This window comes from Sceloporus undulatus, chromosome 3, assembly GCF_019175285.1.
Source record: "Sceloporus undulatus isolate JIND9_A2432 ecotype Alabama chromosome 3, SceUnd_v1.1, whole genome shotgun sequence".
NCBI classification, from domain to species: Eukaryota; Metazoa; Chordata; class Lepidosauria; order Squamata; family Phrynosomatidae; genus Sceloporus; species Sceloporus undulatus.
The window spans coordinates 159,895,988-159,914,963 of record NC_056524.1 but is presented as its reverse complement, the minus strand read 5'-3'; the positions used below and the strand labels follow the sequence as shown (position 1 = coordinate 159,914,963).

Sequence of the window (18,976 nt, the reverse complement as noted above, 5' to 3'; positions counted from 1 at the left end):
TCTTGGCAGTGTGCCTGTCTCTGGTCACATTTTAATTAGACTAGAAGCATTATTTATTGGACCAATACTAGCAGTGCGCTTTGGACTTCATGAAGAAATATTGCTGGCTGTAGTAAAAGTCTCATCTGGACCATTTGGGGATCTTATCTATCTATCTTTGGTTATCAGCACAGCACAACTATGCATGTAGCATTCTTCATATTTAAGGTTGGGCATACACTGTATGTAATATTTCTTGCAGATCAATTCCTTGATCAGACAGGGTTCATCAGAATAACCAGGACAAAATATAGATAACCCAACCTAGGATTTCTACGGAGCATCTGGGGTGGTTGGAATAGGTGGTCTGCGGCCTTAAACAGAGATAGAACAGGGGCCAGAACTCCAGGCCTCTAAATAAAACACTGTAAATAATGATCCAAACAAATGCATGTCTAGAAGGACTTTGCTGAAATGTAAGAACCAATGACAAGACCCAAAATGAATAGTGCAGTATTCTATAAAACAAAGCTGAGGAATGCATTTCCTCCAGATGTGGGAGTTCCTGTTATCCCTCTGTGTTGGCTGTGGAGATTCACAGGTTCCCAGCCCCTGCAATAAAGATTTCAACTGTTTCAGTGTAGCAAGATGTCCTGGTTAATTTTCTACATCTCATTTTCTCATATGCTTTAAAAAACATATAAGTTCCCTTTTCTTTTCCTCCCACTTTTCCATCCATACTGTGAGGGCTTTTGTCAGTCACTGCAAACTGAACGTGTAGTGCAAAAAGTAGTTTCCACTAAATCAACTCAGCAGGAAGAAGATGAAAGTACATACCCACTCAGAAATAGAGCCCCTCTATAGACTGGCCTGAAAGGCCGGCCTGGGGGCAGAGTCAGGCATAGCATCCTGAAGACACATGCCTGTCTCTCCCCCCCAGGGTGCCCTGATGCTGCATACCACTCCAGACGATGTGTGGCATTACAGCACACCTGTGGCACTGTGTAAAGATGATGCAGAACCGGAGGAGAGCCATATAGCCGCACCACTACAGCTATGGCGCCCTTTCAAGGGTGCAAAAAGAAGCTTTTTGTGGCTCCTTTTTGAGGCCTCAAAAGTCTGGATTGGGGCTGCGGTGTGAGGTTGTCACAGCCTTTGATCCGGCTGAAGAAGGGGCGGCTAGAGGCCACCCCATCAGGGCTGTTTGTATAGCCCCCAAGTCTTCATTTTAGTGGGACTTATTTCTAGGTAAATGTGTACTAGACTATAGCCTGAGACATTCTAAAAGGCCATTCAAATATGTTATGACAATCATTTTTTCTTTATGACAACCCCCCCCCCATTATATCTTTATTAACTAATTACATTCCATTCATCTTCTGGAGCTGAAAACATTGCATATTATCCCTCCTCTCAAATTTTTATTCTAAGAACAGCCCAGTCAAATGGGCTAGACTGAAAAGGTGTGGTTAGTTCCAAGTGGACATGGGATTGTTACATTGTGAAGTTGGGATTTGACCTGATCTATAATGTGCATTCTATCACTCCATTTATTCAAACTGTATGCAGAAAATATTGTATGCAGAGCAGGCTTAGACTGCAGGTGGAGTGAAAATCAGAGGAAGGTAGATTAACAATCCAAGATATGCAGATAATACAATACTAATAGCAGAAACCAGAAAAGAACTGGAGCAATTACTGAAGAAAGTCAAGGATAAAAATACCAAGAACTAATGCTGAATATTAGGAAAAACAAAATTAATGACTACAGAATATCTATCAAAAGTCATCCTAGATAATGAGAAAATTGAAATAGCCAAAGTCTCCATACTTTGGATCAAATGTTGATCAGAACAGGGACTGCAGTCAAGAAACCAGAGGAAGACTAAGGGCCCATACAGACAGGCCAAAATAAAGCTACTTTGGTTCATTTTTGAAGTATGCTCTTTAAATGACACACACATCTTAAGAGGCCAGAAGCTGCACCAAAGCTGCGCTCCAGTCCTTAGGACTGGTGCGTGGCTTTGGCATGGTTTCTGGCCTCTTTGGACACATGCATCATTTAAACAGCATACTTCCAAAGTGACCCGAAACAGCTTTATTTTGGCCTGTCTGTATGGGCCTTACGATTGGGGAGAGCAGCTATGAAAGGGCAAGATGTTAGTTAAAGTGTGTTGATATAACTTTGAACCCTAAAGTGAGGATAATCCAAGACCCCATTCACACTATGAAAAAACCTTGGGTGAACCTGTTTTGTTTCCTTGGTGTTCACACTTGCCTTGAGTGCATTCTGTGCACTTTTGGGGAGGGGGGCTACCCAAAACTCCATTTAACCCGGGATATCCAATACCGGGTTTCCCCCCTAGAGTTTTTTTTGAAAGAGCCAAATCAATCTGCATCTTTGGCAGTGTGAATACGGTACTGAGTTGATTAGGATCACACAACCACCCCCCCTCTGGTCCCTCTGCCTTTTCCAGGGAGGGGGAAGGAGCAGTAGTAGTAGTGGGAAGACCACTCTCTGGCCAGGATGGACTGGGAAGATACCAGCAGTTGCCATGGTAAGGGAGGCTGCTCAGGAACACACAGAGTTAAAATACCTTGTAGAGATTCACAAATCCAAAACATAATGAGAACAACAATCTAGTATTGCATCAGCATGGCAGTCCAAATCTCCTCAGGACAAAAACGTGAATGTGAATGTGCCCCAAGCTATTGTATTTCCATCACCACATATAGATGTGAATGGTGGAAAGTGAAAAAAGCTGATAAAAAGAAAATCAACTCATTTGAGATGTGGTGCTGGAGGATACCATGTTGTTTGAATCCCAAAAGATGAACAAATGGATCCTAGAATATATCAAACTTGAATTCTCTCTGGGAGCCAGGATGACTAAATTGAGACAGTTGTACTTTGGCCATATCATGAGAAGGAATGAATAATTAGAAAAGACAATGCTAGTTGTTCTGATTTCTTTGGCCACATATATCCCAGTTTCATCTCTGAAATGTTGGAGGGTATATAAAGATAGATCACAATGCACTGGGGTATTAAAGTTAAGAAACACAGAGCCCACCCCAAGTCATAATATAAATACTGGTACAAGAATCTCTCTCTGACTCCTAATCATATGAGTCATGCGGAAACAATGGCTAGCAAAAAGCTAAGCCTTGCTGAGATCTTTTAAACCATTATTGTCAGCGATTACGCTAAAGTGTTTTCTATTTTGTACAAAATAAAAGGCAGACAGCTTTTTTTCTGGTACACTTTTATTGGCTACATATTTGTACTCATTGCATTTTGAATTTATAATATCAGTCTACAGTTCACTTTTGATATTGCCTATCAGAATTATTTATATATTTAAAGCATAAAACAACTCGGACTAAACAAAGAGGTTATAAATACATCTTAGATTTGTCATAAATCTATACTATATTATAAAAATAAAATATCACGAAAATATTAACTTTTAGATATCATGTAGCACACAATATAAAAAGTTGAAATATATTGCCCCTTCGTCTTGTACCGGCAGCTTCATCATGACAGCAGTCTGGAGCAAAAAAGTATCTACTGGATCAAATTAGATGTGACACTAGCTGATGAAGCATATCTAATTTTTCCAGTGTAAAGAGCAGTTGTACGGTGAGTAGGATCAGGGCCAAAGTCCTTAGGAAGTGGCTTACACTTTCCCACAAACCACAATGAAAATGTTCCCCCACCCCTACTGACGTGTCCATTGGAAAACTCAGAAAAAACCTCTCTTGCTATTGCCACTAAAGTGCTTAACTTGGCTTTATATTGCATGTGTGTCTCTACACATATATTGCATGGAATGCGAGTACTCAAAAGTGAAATGTTGCAGCTATTACAGTTGGGAACACTGGATTCTACAGACTGTGCTGGTGATTCTAGTCCTAACATATCAACCCTTGTTGGTTTCCTTTTCTTAGCACAGTCAGAAATACCCTTTTCTCTGGGTCCCCAACGATCCATATAGTTGATAGGATGGCTGGCTATATTTTGTTTTTCTCTCCTTCTCTCCAAGGATTTCAGAACAGCATTTATGGGTCTCTCAGAGGAAGGCAATGGCAAATCATCTCTGAGCTTTCCTTAATAAGTAAATCATTTGAAATTCATCAGGTCACCATAAGTTGACAGGTGCCTTGAAGGTATGTACACCCCACATATGTTTTATTCTGGCAGTTGCCACCACTGTTTATGGGATATGTTTGGCTAAGTGTAAATGAGTACCCTCACCTTACTGAGCTTTACAGGATTTGAACACAGAAGCAGCCACTTCAAACCAGGTATTCTGCCTACTACATGCCAACCTGGTGGGACCAAACCAAATGGTGCAGTATGGATATATGGCTTTTTTGGTGTGTGAGGGTATCCAGGGGAAATGCAATCCACCTTTTCATAGGATACCTCCCATATAGGATGTACTACTCAGCCACTGTTGAGTTATTTTATGCTGCCACAGCCCAAGCCTCCTTTGGCAGGAACTTCTAATGGAGGCAGATCCATGAAGACTATTTCCTTAGTAGTAGAGTAGCCTCATAAACCTAAATGAATATAATATTTCTGGATTCAGTGTCCAGATTCAGTCTCTCCATCTAAATCCTCAAAGCACTTATTGCCTATGGTCCATTCTGTAGCTGAACACCCGTGTAGCTATCCTATCCAGTTTGCATAGATACACATGCTATGGTTATATATTTCAAAGCTGCAGAATAACTTGGCACTTAGCTGCCCTAACAGCTAACATGAGAAGATTAATTAGAAGATCAAGGATTAGCCACTCCCTGAAATGCATGTGAGCACACACAAAACATCATAATGTTATTAGAAAACATGGCACATTGTAGAAGGTATACAGGTAGGTATGCAGGAATCAACCACGCTGCATCATTTGACAGCACACAGAGATAAGTTTTATCCAAGTTACATATATTCAGTACATGCATTAATTCAACCAGAGACTAATATATTGTATTTGGCACAGAAGATCTGGTTTCTGGTTTCAAAAGTACTTACGCATATCCCTGACTCTGAAATTTTTATACAGTTCTGATATTAAGTAGCAGTTTCATTTCTGGAGCCCAAATCAGTGAGTGCTAGGCATGTCCAGTGTTTCCTGTACTAGAGGATCAGTGGTTCAACATTAGGCCTGTAGGGTAGGATGCTATAAAAAAAGAGTATTATATTTTGTCTTGTGTTAATTACCTTGTTGGCAGCATCACCTGTTTGATAAACACAGGCTGTGTCATGGTTTTCGGGAAGCATGGCTGGAAAAAATCCTACACAGATCTATCCTTAGATATCTGAAGTTATATGGTAGTAATTCATGCAGGGAGGGAAGACAGCAAAATGTCATAATGTGTCATTTATATTGATGGGTTCAACCAAAAAACACAGAAGGAAAATAGGACCCAATCACTGGTATATCTAGCCTAATTCTATCATCAACATTAACTGGTAGCAGAAGGGAGCAGTTCTCTGAGGTCCCTCAGGGAGTTGCCTGAAATCACTGGTTCACTCTCCAGTGGTTCATACTTTTCAATATTTCACAGATGTGGCCAAACAATATCAAGGTGCATTGAAGCTGGAAAAAAAGTTATAAATGAGGAAGAACACACATGCTAGGAGAGGCTGCTGCTGTTTGCCTCAAACTGGGACAATTTAAAAGTTGTGAAAAAGCAGGATGACAGAGGATTAATTGGGACTGTCTCACCCAAATAGTTCAGTTGGAGGGTATGGTGGAAGGACCACTGAAGACTGAAAGTGGAACAGGGTTTCTTTGTAAAACACATACTTTACATCTGAGCTATGGCCACTCCCTGAGAGACTCTGCAAATGCCACTGATTTGGGCAGAAAATGCTTTGCCCCCCACCCCACAGCATCTCACTGATCTGTCTTATCAACCATCTTGGAAGCAGCCACAGATTTCATTTCCATGCTACTGATTTTGGAAAGGGGATGCAGAAGCCTGCCTGCTCCCAATCTTGCTTTATACATGAAGGGTAGATGTGTGTCCCTATGTTGGGGGGCAGGAAGGAAGAGAAGGCTCATGCTAGAGGTCTGCCTGGAATTGCCGCCAAGGCACATTTGGCTTCCAGGCAATGGGAGCGTGCTTTGGCAAGTATAGTGCACTTTAGCCACAACCGTTCATAAAATATGACTTCTTGCTAACTGGATATTTCTAAACACACATTAAAATGAATTGTACATGGCTCCATTTCTGAGATCAATAATTAACACATTAATTTTGTGCTGAACTGAAACATTGCCTCTTTAAGTAATTTAAGCCATCATCTTGGTAAGTACTGTACTGGCAGGAATCTGAGCCAAAGAGAAATGGGAGTCTCCACCTTGTAATAAACAGGTCAGCTTTCCCTAAATTGGCATCCTCCAAATGTGCTGGAATGTCACTTCCATCATCCCCTGGTTGAGGATTATGTGGACAGAAGCCTAGCACATGTGCAGAATAGAGAAGGCTGAAGGTGGTTCTGTTTAATAGCTTGCTCTTGGAGAGCAGCATTATTCTACCCAAAGAAGTATCTGCAGAGTGGCAAAAAGGAAAGGGTTGAGTGGGCACAAAATTAGTGCTTACGGCCCGGCTGAGATGTTGAGGATGCTTCTTGTTTAGCTGGGCTGCTGGCTGGAGTTGTGTTGCATTTGTTGCACAGCTCCTTCATATCCATGAGGCTTTCTCTCATGGCTTTTGCAAATTTGCTGGAGGAAGTCTCTTGACAGTCTTTAAAGCTTGAAATGCAGAACAAGATATGCTCTGGCTGTGGGTTGTAGCAAGCCCCATAACCATTAGGGATCACAGGGCCATAGCAGCAGAACATTTCCATGGTGGTTGGAACCTGATTCAGGAAGCAACGAAGCAGAGCCATGAGTGCTGTTGAAATGACTTACCATAAAGAATCATTACTGTATGATGTTTCTTAGAATGTGCCTTCTTGGTCTGGGAAAATAAGATACGTAAGAGTCTCATACCCACCAAGCCAACACCTGCCCAATTCCTAATTTTCAAATTTTCTCTTTTTTTTCTAAATTTTTGGAACTATTTTAATGTTTGCCCTTTTGTTTCCAGCATGGTTTTTATTAATTTTAGTTATTTTACATAAATGTAACTGTTTTAAGGTTTAAGAGTTTGAATTTAATTCTGCTGTTTTAGCTGCTTTTTATTATATTTGATTGTATTTTAAATGAGTTTGAGATCGTTAATGGTTTGATTTCATTTTAATGTTGATATTTTTACAGTAGATCTATTGTACATATTTTAATGTATAGTTTTGAAGGAAAGGGGGATTATAAATAAAATGAATACTGTTGATAATAAAAACTGATGCAGATTTAATCAAACTTGCAACAGATTCATCAAAATCAATGTTGCATACTAAGTATAACCAAGCCTAGTTCAAACCCCAAATCAGGATTTATTTATCCTTATCAAATACCGAAGAACAGGTACAGAAGTCTAAGAATTTTTTTTAGATTTTAGATTTTGAACAAGAATCAGAGTCCTCTAAAGTGTACAATTTGTTTATTAGAACTGCATGGTAGTTGAAAATTATTGCTTTATTTCTGCAGTATTAATATTGAACAGTTAACTGAGTTTTTGTGAGAAAGGCTTACACAAGTCTCATAGAATTTTTTTTGGAGGGGATCTAGGAATCAATATATTCTGATAAAATCTATTAATGGAGCCTCCCCCACTTTATTCCTCAATCAAAGCTCCAATGTTTATAACACTGTAAAGGGAGAGAATGCTGCCTCCCATAAAGCAAAGACACTGCTTGTTAAGAAATCCATATATCCCCTTCTTCTTTTGTTGTACACAAGCTTTCAAAAATGGCATTTGGCTTTTTCAATGGCATAGGACAGGCCATTAGTCCTACTAATAGAGTTACAGAATTGTCAGATAAATTTGCTGTGCAACAGCCGAAGGCCATAAAGCTATTCAGATGCACTTTATGCCCACGGATAGTTTCTTGGAGAATTTATGTAGTGGTATTCTGGTTACGCTCAGTCATGTCTGAAAACCCACAGACATCATGACAAGATCAAATTACTTATTAGATTTTTTTATGTTTGTGTGTTGTATTGGAAGCTTTCCCTCGCCCACTTTTTAAAGAAAGAAATCTTCCTGACTTTCTCCTGTACTGCTAAAATTAACTGAACATTCAGTACACAATGTATTTCTTTAAACCATTGCTACTTGATACATACACACACATATGATTATTAAATGGTGTTGTTTGAAGTATTTGTAAGTTGCATCAACTCATTAAAAGTTATGTTGAAAAATAAAGAGAAATAAAGGGTAATTGTATCAGGTGTTGTAATTTAAATTTATAATTTTAATTTTTCTAGGTGTTTATGTCCCAATTTATTGCCATTACATCCAGTCATATATGGGAATTACCATTTAAGAGTGACGTTAATACAAACAACATTACTAATGATACTGTATAGGAGGAGGTCAATGTGTGTGTGTGTGACACCATGCGTTACCGCACTGGGTGATGTCAACCCTAGTGATGCCACTGGTTTGACTGACATGTTCTTCCTTTCCTCCAGTGTGCCACACAGTTCAGCCCACAATAATAATAAACTTGGCAAATTGTGTTCCTGAGGACTGCAGGAACACAATTCAGCAAAAATAGATATGGGACTTCTTTCATACAGAGCTTCAAGCAGTAGAAGAAGGTGAAGGTAGGAGTGCAGGATGAAGTGGATATACGGGTTACAGCAGCAGTTCACTTGACAGAACTGTGAGCCCAAGAAAACTGGTTTCTCTGGTCCCCAACATATCTGTCAAAGCATTTGCCGAAGATTAAATCCCTACTTGTCATACAGCTAGCGGGTGGCCTTCAAGTAGCCAGCCTTTGGTTTTCTGTTTAATCTTTATCTGTAAAGATAAGGAATTCTGACCTATTTAAGTGATAAGGTTGTTTTGAAGATGAATAAGATAAGAGACTGTCAGCTACCTTGAAAATTAAAATTGCTTTGTTAGCCAACAATAGCAGCAACAAAAATAAATACCAATGCAAGAGACATTATTATTATTATTGTTATTGTTATTGTTATTGTTATTATTATGCTTTATTTATATAGTGCTGTAGATTTTGACAACAGAAACAGGGCAAAAGAAGAATAGGTACTTACAATATGTGGGCCAACTGGTTTTAATGTTCATGGTCACTAAATAAGAGGTTTCAAAATCTGACATTCAAAATCTGATATTTTCAAAATCTGATCTTTCTTGTATATTGATAGTGCAGTCCTATATGATTATTGTGAAATAAGCTCCATTGCATCAATTGGGGGGGGGGGATTGTGTATAGGAATCAGATTAATGGGCAATGAGCTTTAAAAATACAGAAGCCAAGCTGGTATTGAATTAACTGAATTTATAGCCCAGTTGTCCCTAGTACATTAAAATATATTCTCTTCAGGAGGTTTGCCTGGCACCAACTCTGCCATCACTCAGGTTTCAGGCAAAATCACTTTTTATATAGCTAGGCACTTAGCAGATTGATATGTATTTTCAACTGTGTTACCAGGCTTGTTTTGAAATTGTTTTAAACCATTTGTCTGTACATCACTTAACTGATGGGAATGTTTAATAAGTCAGGCAGTTGGTCAGCCACTCAGTCAGTCAGTCAAACAGGGTGATCAAAATGTGAGGAATACTGGGAGTTGCAATCCAACAACATTAAGAGCTGCATTTTGATCAGATAAAGGCATATTCAACTCTGGCATATGATCAAGGTATATTCTACTCTACTTGTAGCCTCCTAAATCCTAACACTACTGCTGGAAGATACGGAATCATGTTGGGCTGTAATTCCCATCATTCCTAGCCAGCATAGCCAATAGTGGGATATGCAAGGATGAAGTCCAGCAACATCTGGAGGGCTACATATTCCTATCCCTACTGTTGAGGAGCAGTGGTCCAAAGTTAAGAAATGGCAAGAAATTATTCAAATTATTATTATTCAAATGCCTTTGAATAATTACTTGTAGTGATATATGCTAAGAAAGCATTTCCCATTGATTTAACAAGTCCTGCCATGGTGGCGGGGGGACTCCAATCGCTCTTGTCTAAATAAATCAATAAAACCTTTGACCCTACTTTAACTGTCATGGCTCCATCCTATGGAATCTTGGGATTTGCAGTCTGAATCTGCTTTAGTTGGGAGTACCAATAGGATTCTGGCTAGTAATCTAAAAGAACAGAACAAGTCATGTGGAAATAATAACAATTGGTAAAGAATTTGTTGGAAGAATTCACACTTCTTTAGACCAATCTGTAAGAGCTCACATGTTCTCAGTTAGGGAACACAGTTCTGTTCTTTATATTTCAAGATTGTGTCTGCTCTGTGGATCAGTGTTTGCCAACTCTTCAGACTTTATTCTCCTCCTCCCCAGCCAAACTTAATAGCCACTGGCTATTAATTTATGTTGTCAAAAATATAAGGAATGAGAGCCCAAAGCATTTGGCAAACTGTTGTAGTGGCTAAACCTTCACAAGCTACGCCAAAGGTTGTCACTGATACATAATGTCTGTCATGGTGAGAATAATGGAGATTCTTTTTTTTATTATGACTAATCCCAATATGAATTTTACTCACCTGGCTGGTGGAGAGAATAAATCGATTGCTTGTCAAATACGTTTCATCAGTAAATATGTCTGGCAGTTCCTGAAAGTGTTCCCGGGCCTTCTCTCGCAGCCCCAGCAAGTGATTGTCTATCGCCATTCCTGTAATAGCCTAGAAACCATAGAATAGAATGGAGTGTCATTCAACATTTACAGATTGGCAGATATGTTCCGCTGTTGTTGGTGCTGCTAGGCTTTGCTAGATGGAGAAGGCACAGTGAAATGGACAGTCATGCCAGTTTCTCCCAGTTTCAGGTGTCAATCCTGTATCAATGATCCAACCTCTGAACTCAGCAGGACTCATTTCTAGACATGCCGAGGATACTACACTTACAACCCCCCTCCCACTTGAAATGTCTTTTAAAGTTTTCACAGCAGAATGTGGCCACTTATACAATTCTCAAAAGCCAAGATGTAGGGAGGGAAACCCTTCTTCCATTGATTTTGTTGTTGCTGTTGCTGCTATGTCGTTCAGGCCAACTTTAACTTATACAGTACTGGCCCTATCCTAGTGTTTTTGTGGCAAGATTTATTAATAGGAATTTTGACAATGGCATCCCCTTTTGCTAAGAGAGTGTGCATTGATACTGGATTTCCATGGTTGAGTGGGGATTCAAGCCTGATCTCCCAGAGTCCTAGTCTACCACTCAGATTATTATACCATTCTGGTCCTTTTCCATTGATTTTGACTTTTGTCATGACTTGTCCATTGAAGCACAGCAAATTTGCACATCATGTGGCCTGCATAGCTACCAAGACTGATCCTTTCAGAAACAAGATTGTATTATGGCTAAGGATGGAACACTTTGAGATGTAGCAATGAATCTCTCTAGGGGGATTTTTAATTAGCTCAGTTAATTACTGGGTCATGCTACAAGCAAACCTTTGTAGAATCGTTTCCCACCTGTATACCGAGATAAAAGAGATCATAGGAATTTTGCAGAGGCAGAATTCTCTAAATGAAGTTTTTCTTTTATTAACAGAGAAAACTACACCACAATCCACATACATAGAAGGACTAAGAAAATCAGGGATTAGCTTTGGAATAGTTGGAGGCTGAACTAACGGCGATACTTACACAAGACAAGGTTGAATCTGGGTCCAATTTTGATGGGGACGGAGGGGGACATGACCATTCTGGTGAGTGGAGGGGGAATGAATGTATCAGGACCAGTCAGAATTCACAGTGATAGAGTGTCCCTGTGCCTTCCAACTAGCCCGCTAACAAAGGATTTTGGAGAACTTTTATAGGCCAAAACTAGCCCAAAGTCAAAAGTGTTCATCTTACATTAAAGAAATCAAATGTACACTGTAAAGAATTGCTTGGTCTGGCAATGTCTGGGGTGAGAATGAAGTTGTAAATCAGCCTTATCGGACTTGTCTGGCAGAACATTCTGCCTAAATCACCTATCTTCCTGACTTCGAAGGTGTTAAAGTTTCCGATTCGCAACTCCAAAACTCTTCTGTTTGATGTACTTATGGGGTAGTGTGGACGTGACCACTCGCCTCAGTAATCATGGCTGCCCACAGTATAGAATCCATTTGGAGCTATAGGGAGAATGTACACACACCAAAATTCAGAAGATTCCAGTTCTGGTAACAGAATTGTTGCTTTGATCGTGTAGATTTGAAATAATTTCCCAGAGTTTACAAACAAACACCAGTATTCTGTATCAGCTACTTTGTAAAGCATACTTAACTAAGGGACTGTACGTACAGCCCCGAAGGGGCAGCCTCCAGCAGCCCCTTTCCTAGCCAGATCGGGGCCATGGCAACCTCACACCATGGCCCCAATCTGGTTTTTCCAGGGTGTGAAAAGGAGCAGCAAAAAGCAGCTCCTTTTTGTGTCCTGGAAAGGATGCAATAGCCACGGTGGCACAACTATTCAGTGCTCCTTCGGTGCTGTGTCATATGGATGCAGTGTGTGAGGAGCACAGTCGTGCCATGCACCATGTGGAGCGGTGTGCAGCATCATGGCATCCTTGGGGCAGAGTTGGGCCATACATCGTGAGGACGCTATGTCCCAACTTTGCCCCTGTGCCAATCTGTATAGGGCAGAGATTCTCATCCTTTGATCCTCCAGCTGTTTTGGACTTCAGCACCTAGAAACCTTTGCCAGGTTTCTGGGAATCTGGGAGATGAAGTCAAAAACATCTGGTGGACCAGAGGTTGAGAACCACTGGTATAGGGCCTAACTTCTCCTGGCCTGACTTCCCCACCCCTCCACCTGACAGTAACATCATTTACTCAAGCTACTATCACTAGCAGAATGGATCTCCTTCTTCCCATGAAGCTGACTGAAGGCTGGTAAAGTAGGTTGAGAGGGGAAGTTATGATCATGGTAATAGTGACAAATTGTGACTAAGGTGTGAAGCAGACGGCTGGGAAAATGTGGTCTGAGGGTACTCCGGCCACAAGAGTGTAACCAAGCATTACAATGATTTGCAATTATGGCTCTTCCAGTCTGGTATAAAGATCCACCACTATGGGCTTGTTATTCCCCAAATAGCTGAACTGCAAGTCTTGCAACTCATTCTCTGGTGGTGATGAAGCTGGCAATAGAAATATGATAGAAGTGGTATGACCACCAGGCTTAGCCATACTCTTCACTTCATTGTGTGAGATGTGTGTGTGTGTGTGGGGGCATGTTCTCTCTGTAATCTTTGCAACATCCCTGCAAGGTAGGCTTCAGAATGATTACTTCCATATTGCAGAGGCAGAGGTTGTCCAATGAAGTTTGAGCTATAATAGGGGCAAAATCTGAACTTCCAGATTCACAGTGTTTAGAAAGGGAGATGAACTGAAGGTGGCCCAAGGGAAATGGCTCTTCTCTGCTGATCTCTAAGCAGAGGAATGATGTTGAGGGCAAGGAGTAAATAACCTTTCATGGCTCATTAGGAAAACACAGCACCCTGGAGACTAATACTGGCATGTCCAGTGGTGCATATATTCCATGAGTTGTGAGGAAGGATCATAAAACCTAGACGTGGTCACCATGGTTTCCTTCCCCATCAAGAAGAACGGACTGGAGGATCAATGGAAATATTTTGCTATCCAACATGATTTATAAGGCTCTTAGCAATGACATTTTTCCAACCTAGATTAATGTCATGTCTGAAGAGAAAGAGACTGAGATGGCTAACGAAATAAGAGATGAGTCAATGTAGGGGAGGGGAAAAATAAATTAACGTTTTTAAGGCTACAAGTTTAATCTACTAGTGCTGTTTCACTAACAAAGGGATAATTAAATAACCTTAAACTGTGGTTTAACATTGTTTTTGTTTTTTAAAGAGAGATGGCTATTTTTTATTTTTTATTCTTCAGTTGAAGGTTATTTGACTTAGGAATTTCTGAACGACCAGAGAGAAAATCCAAGTCAGTTTTCCTGTTCTTGTGCTTTGAACAGATGTTGAATCCCTCAGAATTAGAAACTGGAGATAATCAGGACCTACTAATTGTTGTAGGTCCCATAGCTGTCAAAGGCCTGGCTGTAGTGACCAGTTCAAAGGCTGGTCTAGATTGGTGCAAATACTTTCTTTTAAACTATCTGATACAGAAGACCAATAAATCTTTGCCCAAAAGGCCTGGGACTGGTACCATACTTGTGCCCATTGACTACAATTGCTTTTTTTTAATTTCCTGGAAACCTTCCAGGAACTGACATCTAATGGTTCATAGATTGGCAACAGTCCATGGACCACTGCTCTGTGTAGCACAGGTTTAAAGAAGCATGAGCTCTTGCAATATAAGGTCTTGCAATTACATGGATTCTCAGCAAGAAGGAAGAAAAGGGGAGAAGAGAAGGATACTTTTTTTTGTTCCAATATACTTTAGAATTAAAAAGGAATCTCAAATTGCCAGAAAATTGACCAGGTCAGTACAAATTGTTTTTTTTTTAAATTAAATTAAATTAAATTTTTAAAAAAATCTCAAAAATCACAACAACAAAAACCACTACCTCCCAAGATGTTTGTCCTGTTTGGAGGAGTTTTTAATTTGTTTTCTGTCTTTAATTTGTCATTATTCACATCCAACAGACAAGCTATAAACATTTTAAAAAGTGAGCTTTTGAAACTAATTAAAAATATAAATGAAAAATAAAAACACATGCTGGAAATGCCAAAAGGAAGTATGTGGTGGAATTGTGGTAAAGCCAAGAAATTTTGGGAAAGTATACATGTAGGATTAAAGAAAATATATAAAATTGGAGAAAGGCCAAATCCAAAAATCTATCTCTTGAACATGATGGACAGCTTAAAATTGGGAAGAAAAGAAGGGAAAACTTTAACATATGCAATGGTAGCAGCAAGGACAGTGTTCGCCAGGTATTGGAAAAAAGAATGTCTTTCTTTGGAGGAATGGCAACTGAAAAGGATGGATTTCTACGAAATGGAGAAACTTTCATGCTTAGTAAAAAAACGGCTTATTAAGAGACTTTTATAGAAACTGGGAAATGTGGAAAGATTATATGAAAAATGAAAGAGTTGGAGAAATTCATCTAGCCCTGGAAAACGAGTGACTAATAGTGTGTGCTTAAGATGTAACTATAATAACATAGGATGAATAACTGAATATGTTTAAATAATATTAGAATTGTTAGTACCGTATAGCAACATAAAGAGTTTTATAGAAAAGAAGTAAATGAATATTGTAGTTAAGAGCTAATAACTGTAAAACATTTAAGGGAAAATTAGAAATTAGAAATTAACATTAGGAAATTAATGGTAAAAATAAGTGGGATTTTTAAGAGTTCAGTAATATAATTATATAGAGATAGATCGGAGGAACTCAGCGGTTAAGGAAGTATAATAGAGACAACCGGAAAAAATGTATAACAAAGTTTGAAAGTGTGTACATTTTTAAATGCAGTCTGTAACATGATGTTTTCTTATTTCTTGGAACTACTTTTTAAATTACTTAATTTTATATATATATATATATATATATATATATATATGATCAGAGTTGACATGGAATTTATGGTGTCTAAAAGAATTACATTTCTCTGTCTATTGAAGAAAGAACCATTAATTATTTGCTTTTAGCAATGACCCTTAACTCCAAAGCACAGGGATTTGTCATTGTTAATTTTCATACTAAACTTAGGACCAAGTAAATGATCTGATAGAAACAGTATTGATGCTAAGCGTATATAGACTCAGAGGCCTGTATCCAATGATGTTATTGGGCTAATGCAAGACATTTTGCACTAGTGGTTGTAAATTTGTGGTATTAGTGCAAGGGTGGCACAGTATAGTTTGCAAAATCAGTTGTGCAAAATGATGGTAAAAGTAATTGCACCGGAGATTGGGGAAGTGACTGACAAGTGGTTGTACCAAGTGCTTGCAACCACCAAATTGCACAATTGTTTGCATAATAGCACAAATCAGTGCAGCTGCACTAGTTGGGATTTTCACTCCATTAGAGTTACATTGGATTTAATTCCCAAAGGCTCCAGGACAGAGGATCTTCGGGACACACTGGATACGAGCGGTATGCAAATTTAGGGTTGCATCCAAATAGTTGCACTCAGAGGTAACCTCGAATGACTTAAAATCAGTGAAGCCACCAATTCAGTTTAAGCAAAGTGAAAAAAACAATCACTGCTAACTTAATTCCAGAATTCAATTATTAATTAATTAATTAAAGATGGTGCTATACAACCAGCCAATGTTATAATTCCTGGCTGGTTCTTAACTCAACACCTACCGTAATTCCCTTATATTCTTTTGCCAAATTATTGCTTGTTTATGCCTCCAGGCTGAGGAATTAGAAGCTTCTTTAGGTCATAAAATGTACATATTAAGGGTCATGCAGCTACCAGATGTTATTGGATTGCAAGTCTGAACAGCCTTAGCCAGCACAGATGCAGGTAAGAAATGCTGGGGGCTTCAGTCTACAAACATTCAATGCAGTTCATAATTATTTTTAAACGTTATATTTCAAGAATAAAATACCTGTGGCATGTCATCAGTTAAAACTGAACATACAAAAATCTCTAAATACCCCAACAATTGACATTTAGCTCCACAAAATGCACTACCTTCCACTATCAGTATGATTTTTTGTGAGCATCCACAAAGAATTCAGTAGAAAGCATTCACTGCCATATTACATTTAAGCAGCACCACACCATCCTGGTGCTTGTGTAGCTTGGTTCTAAATTATTAGTACTGTAAATGGACATTTTATCTTAAAACAGAGATGAAACCTCAGAAGGTTATTACAGTTGACCTAGGGATGTCAAATGAAAATAAATGGTTACTATTTTTTGTTTACGCATCTTCATATTTCATACTTAGAGTTGTCTACAGTGTCCTTCGTAACACAAATTATATGCTTGCTAATGAACACCTTTAAATGCAACGATTTTGGGGCCCATTTTACACAAACATCACAATCTGGATACTAGGTGATACTTATATAGTAGTTCTGGGATGTATAAAGCCATTAACAAAATCCACACTGGGCAAGGATTTTTGTGTGTATTTATTTCTTGTTTTGTATAAATATATATATAGAATGAAGCCGGTAGTTGTGCAAATATAGGAATATGGTAGTCCAGCATCTGACTCTGTAAAAAGGAAGGTATTTAATTTTATGAATTTATAATGAACATTTTTCTAAAAATCAAGAGGGACTCATATTTTGCTCACCAAAATAGTGTAATTGGTCTGAGCTGTGATAGCATCCTTAAATCTCTGCATTTTCTCAGAGTCCTGTAGGTGAAAAGAAAAGAAATAGAACCATTTAAAAGAAATACTTCCACAATTTAATGGGAATAAACTTGGGCAACACATTACTATGTATGGTATGTATGGTTAGACTACCTATGAACACAAGCTGATGAATGCTTCAAAAGGAACCAATATATTTAGTGGGCTTGCTCCCCAATAGGAATTCTTGAAAGCTTTAATTTTTGTTAACTCATCTGATTTGCTCCTCCCAAAATAATCTGTGGATTGTATGGACCCACCTTCCAACTGTCCCAATTTGGTAGGGACAGTCCTCATTAATCCTCTGACCTCCCACTATTTCAGATGCTTTTATAATGTCCTAATTTCTCCTCCCACTTTCCCCTTTTGTCCTCAGTTTATCTCAGTTGCTGCAAACTGAATACTGCACTGCAGCCACTCACTCAAAACCATAAAGTTGCATCCTTCCGAGGTCACTAAAATGAGTACCCAGCTTGTTCGGGTCAATTAGCTTACAGGTGTAATAATAATAATAATAATAATAATAATAATAATAATAATAATAATATTTATTTGTATACTGCCCTCTGGCAAACCAATCCGGGCGGTTAACAACAGTAAAATATAAAATATGACAATTAAAAACATTTTATCCCTCTCCCCTTAAGACAGTATTAAACAGTATAACATATTAAAACACAATATCAATGCATAAAAACAACAGTTAAAAACTAAAAACCCTGATATCCCTCTGTTGATCCTCAACCATCACTAAGATGGGGCCACGGGAGGAATGAGGGAATCAGGGAACCTGGGCTGGGAAGGTTAATCTGGAAAGGCCTGCCGGAAGAGATCCGTCTTGACAGCTTTTTTAAAGCTGTCTAATGATGTTATCTGCTTAGAGACTGCTTAGTTCAGTATGAAGTGGTATATAAATGAAGCTGCTACTGCTGCTATTGCTATAAGGTACAAAAGTAGTTGGCACTCAATTTGCTCAGCAGGAAGGAGAGGAGAGGAAGGGAAGATTCTTGTTCTTCTGAGTAGGCTCAAGCAAAAGAAACATGCTGCAGCCTCTCTTCCTCATTAACATTTACAGTTCTGGTGACAAAACCACCTTCTAATGTTGTTTGACTACATGGCTCCTGGTTTTCATCTGTGAACATTAGAGGGTATGTGCAGGGTGTGAGGCTAACATGTTACCAGTAGTAATACAACCAGTTCAATGTTACTCAGTGGTGCACTAGGGGACTGCAGGGAAGTAGATCACACCAGGTGACACCCTAAGAGGTGGGTGACACCATTGCTCTTCAAACATCTACCTTCTGGCAGAAACAGGCTGTGGCAATCATCTTCTTCCCTTTAAAATGCTTTAAGAGATGGTGGGAGTGGGGTGAAGCTTAGTGGGAGGAGAAAAGAGAGGCCCCTAAATTTTTAAAACTAAAATTTCAAATTTCAGCCACAGATACTGGCAAAACGTCAGGAAGAAACTTTTCTGGAACATGGCCACATAGCCCAAAACCCCCCACAAAAAACCACTGATCATAGAGTATCAAATATCCAGCATGAAGCTAGAGGCAGACAGGATAACAAAGAAATCGTTATGGTACACTGTTCGTTCCATT

At 39.0% G+C, this 18,976-nt stretch overlaps 1 protein-coding gene across 1 annotated transcript in view; it reads right to left on the bottom strand.

Moving 5' to 3' along the window:
• Positions 1–5,669: 5,669 nt before the first annotated feature.
• CHAT (choline O-acetyltransferase) overlaps positions 5,670–18,976 on the bottom strand; it is a 68,456-nt gene continuing 55,149 nt past the window's right edge. The window contains exons 13-15 of the mRNA XM_042456293.1: positions 17,316–17,378; positions 10,634–10,771; positions 5,670–6,856 (exon numbers count right to left, since the gene is read on the bottom strand). Coding sequence (XP_042312227.1) covers positions 6,587–6,856; positions 10,634–10,771; positions 17,316–17,378 — 471 coding nt within the window. The 3' untranslated portion in view covers positions 5,670–6,586. The remainder of the gene's footprint in view (positions 6,857–10,633; positions 10,772–17,315; positions 17,379–18,976) is intronic.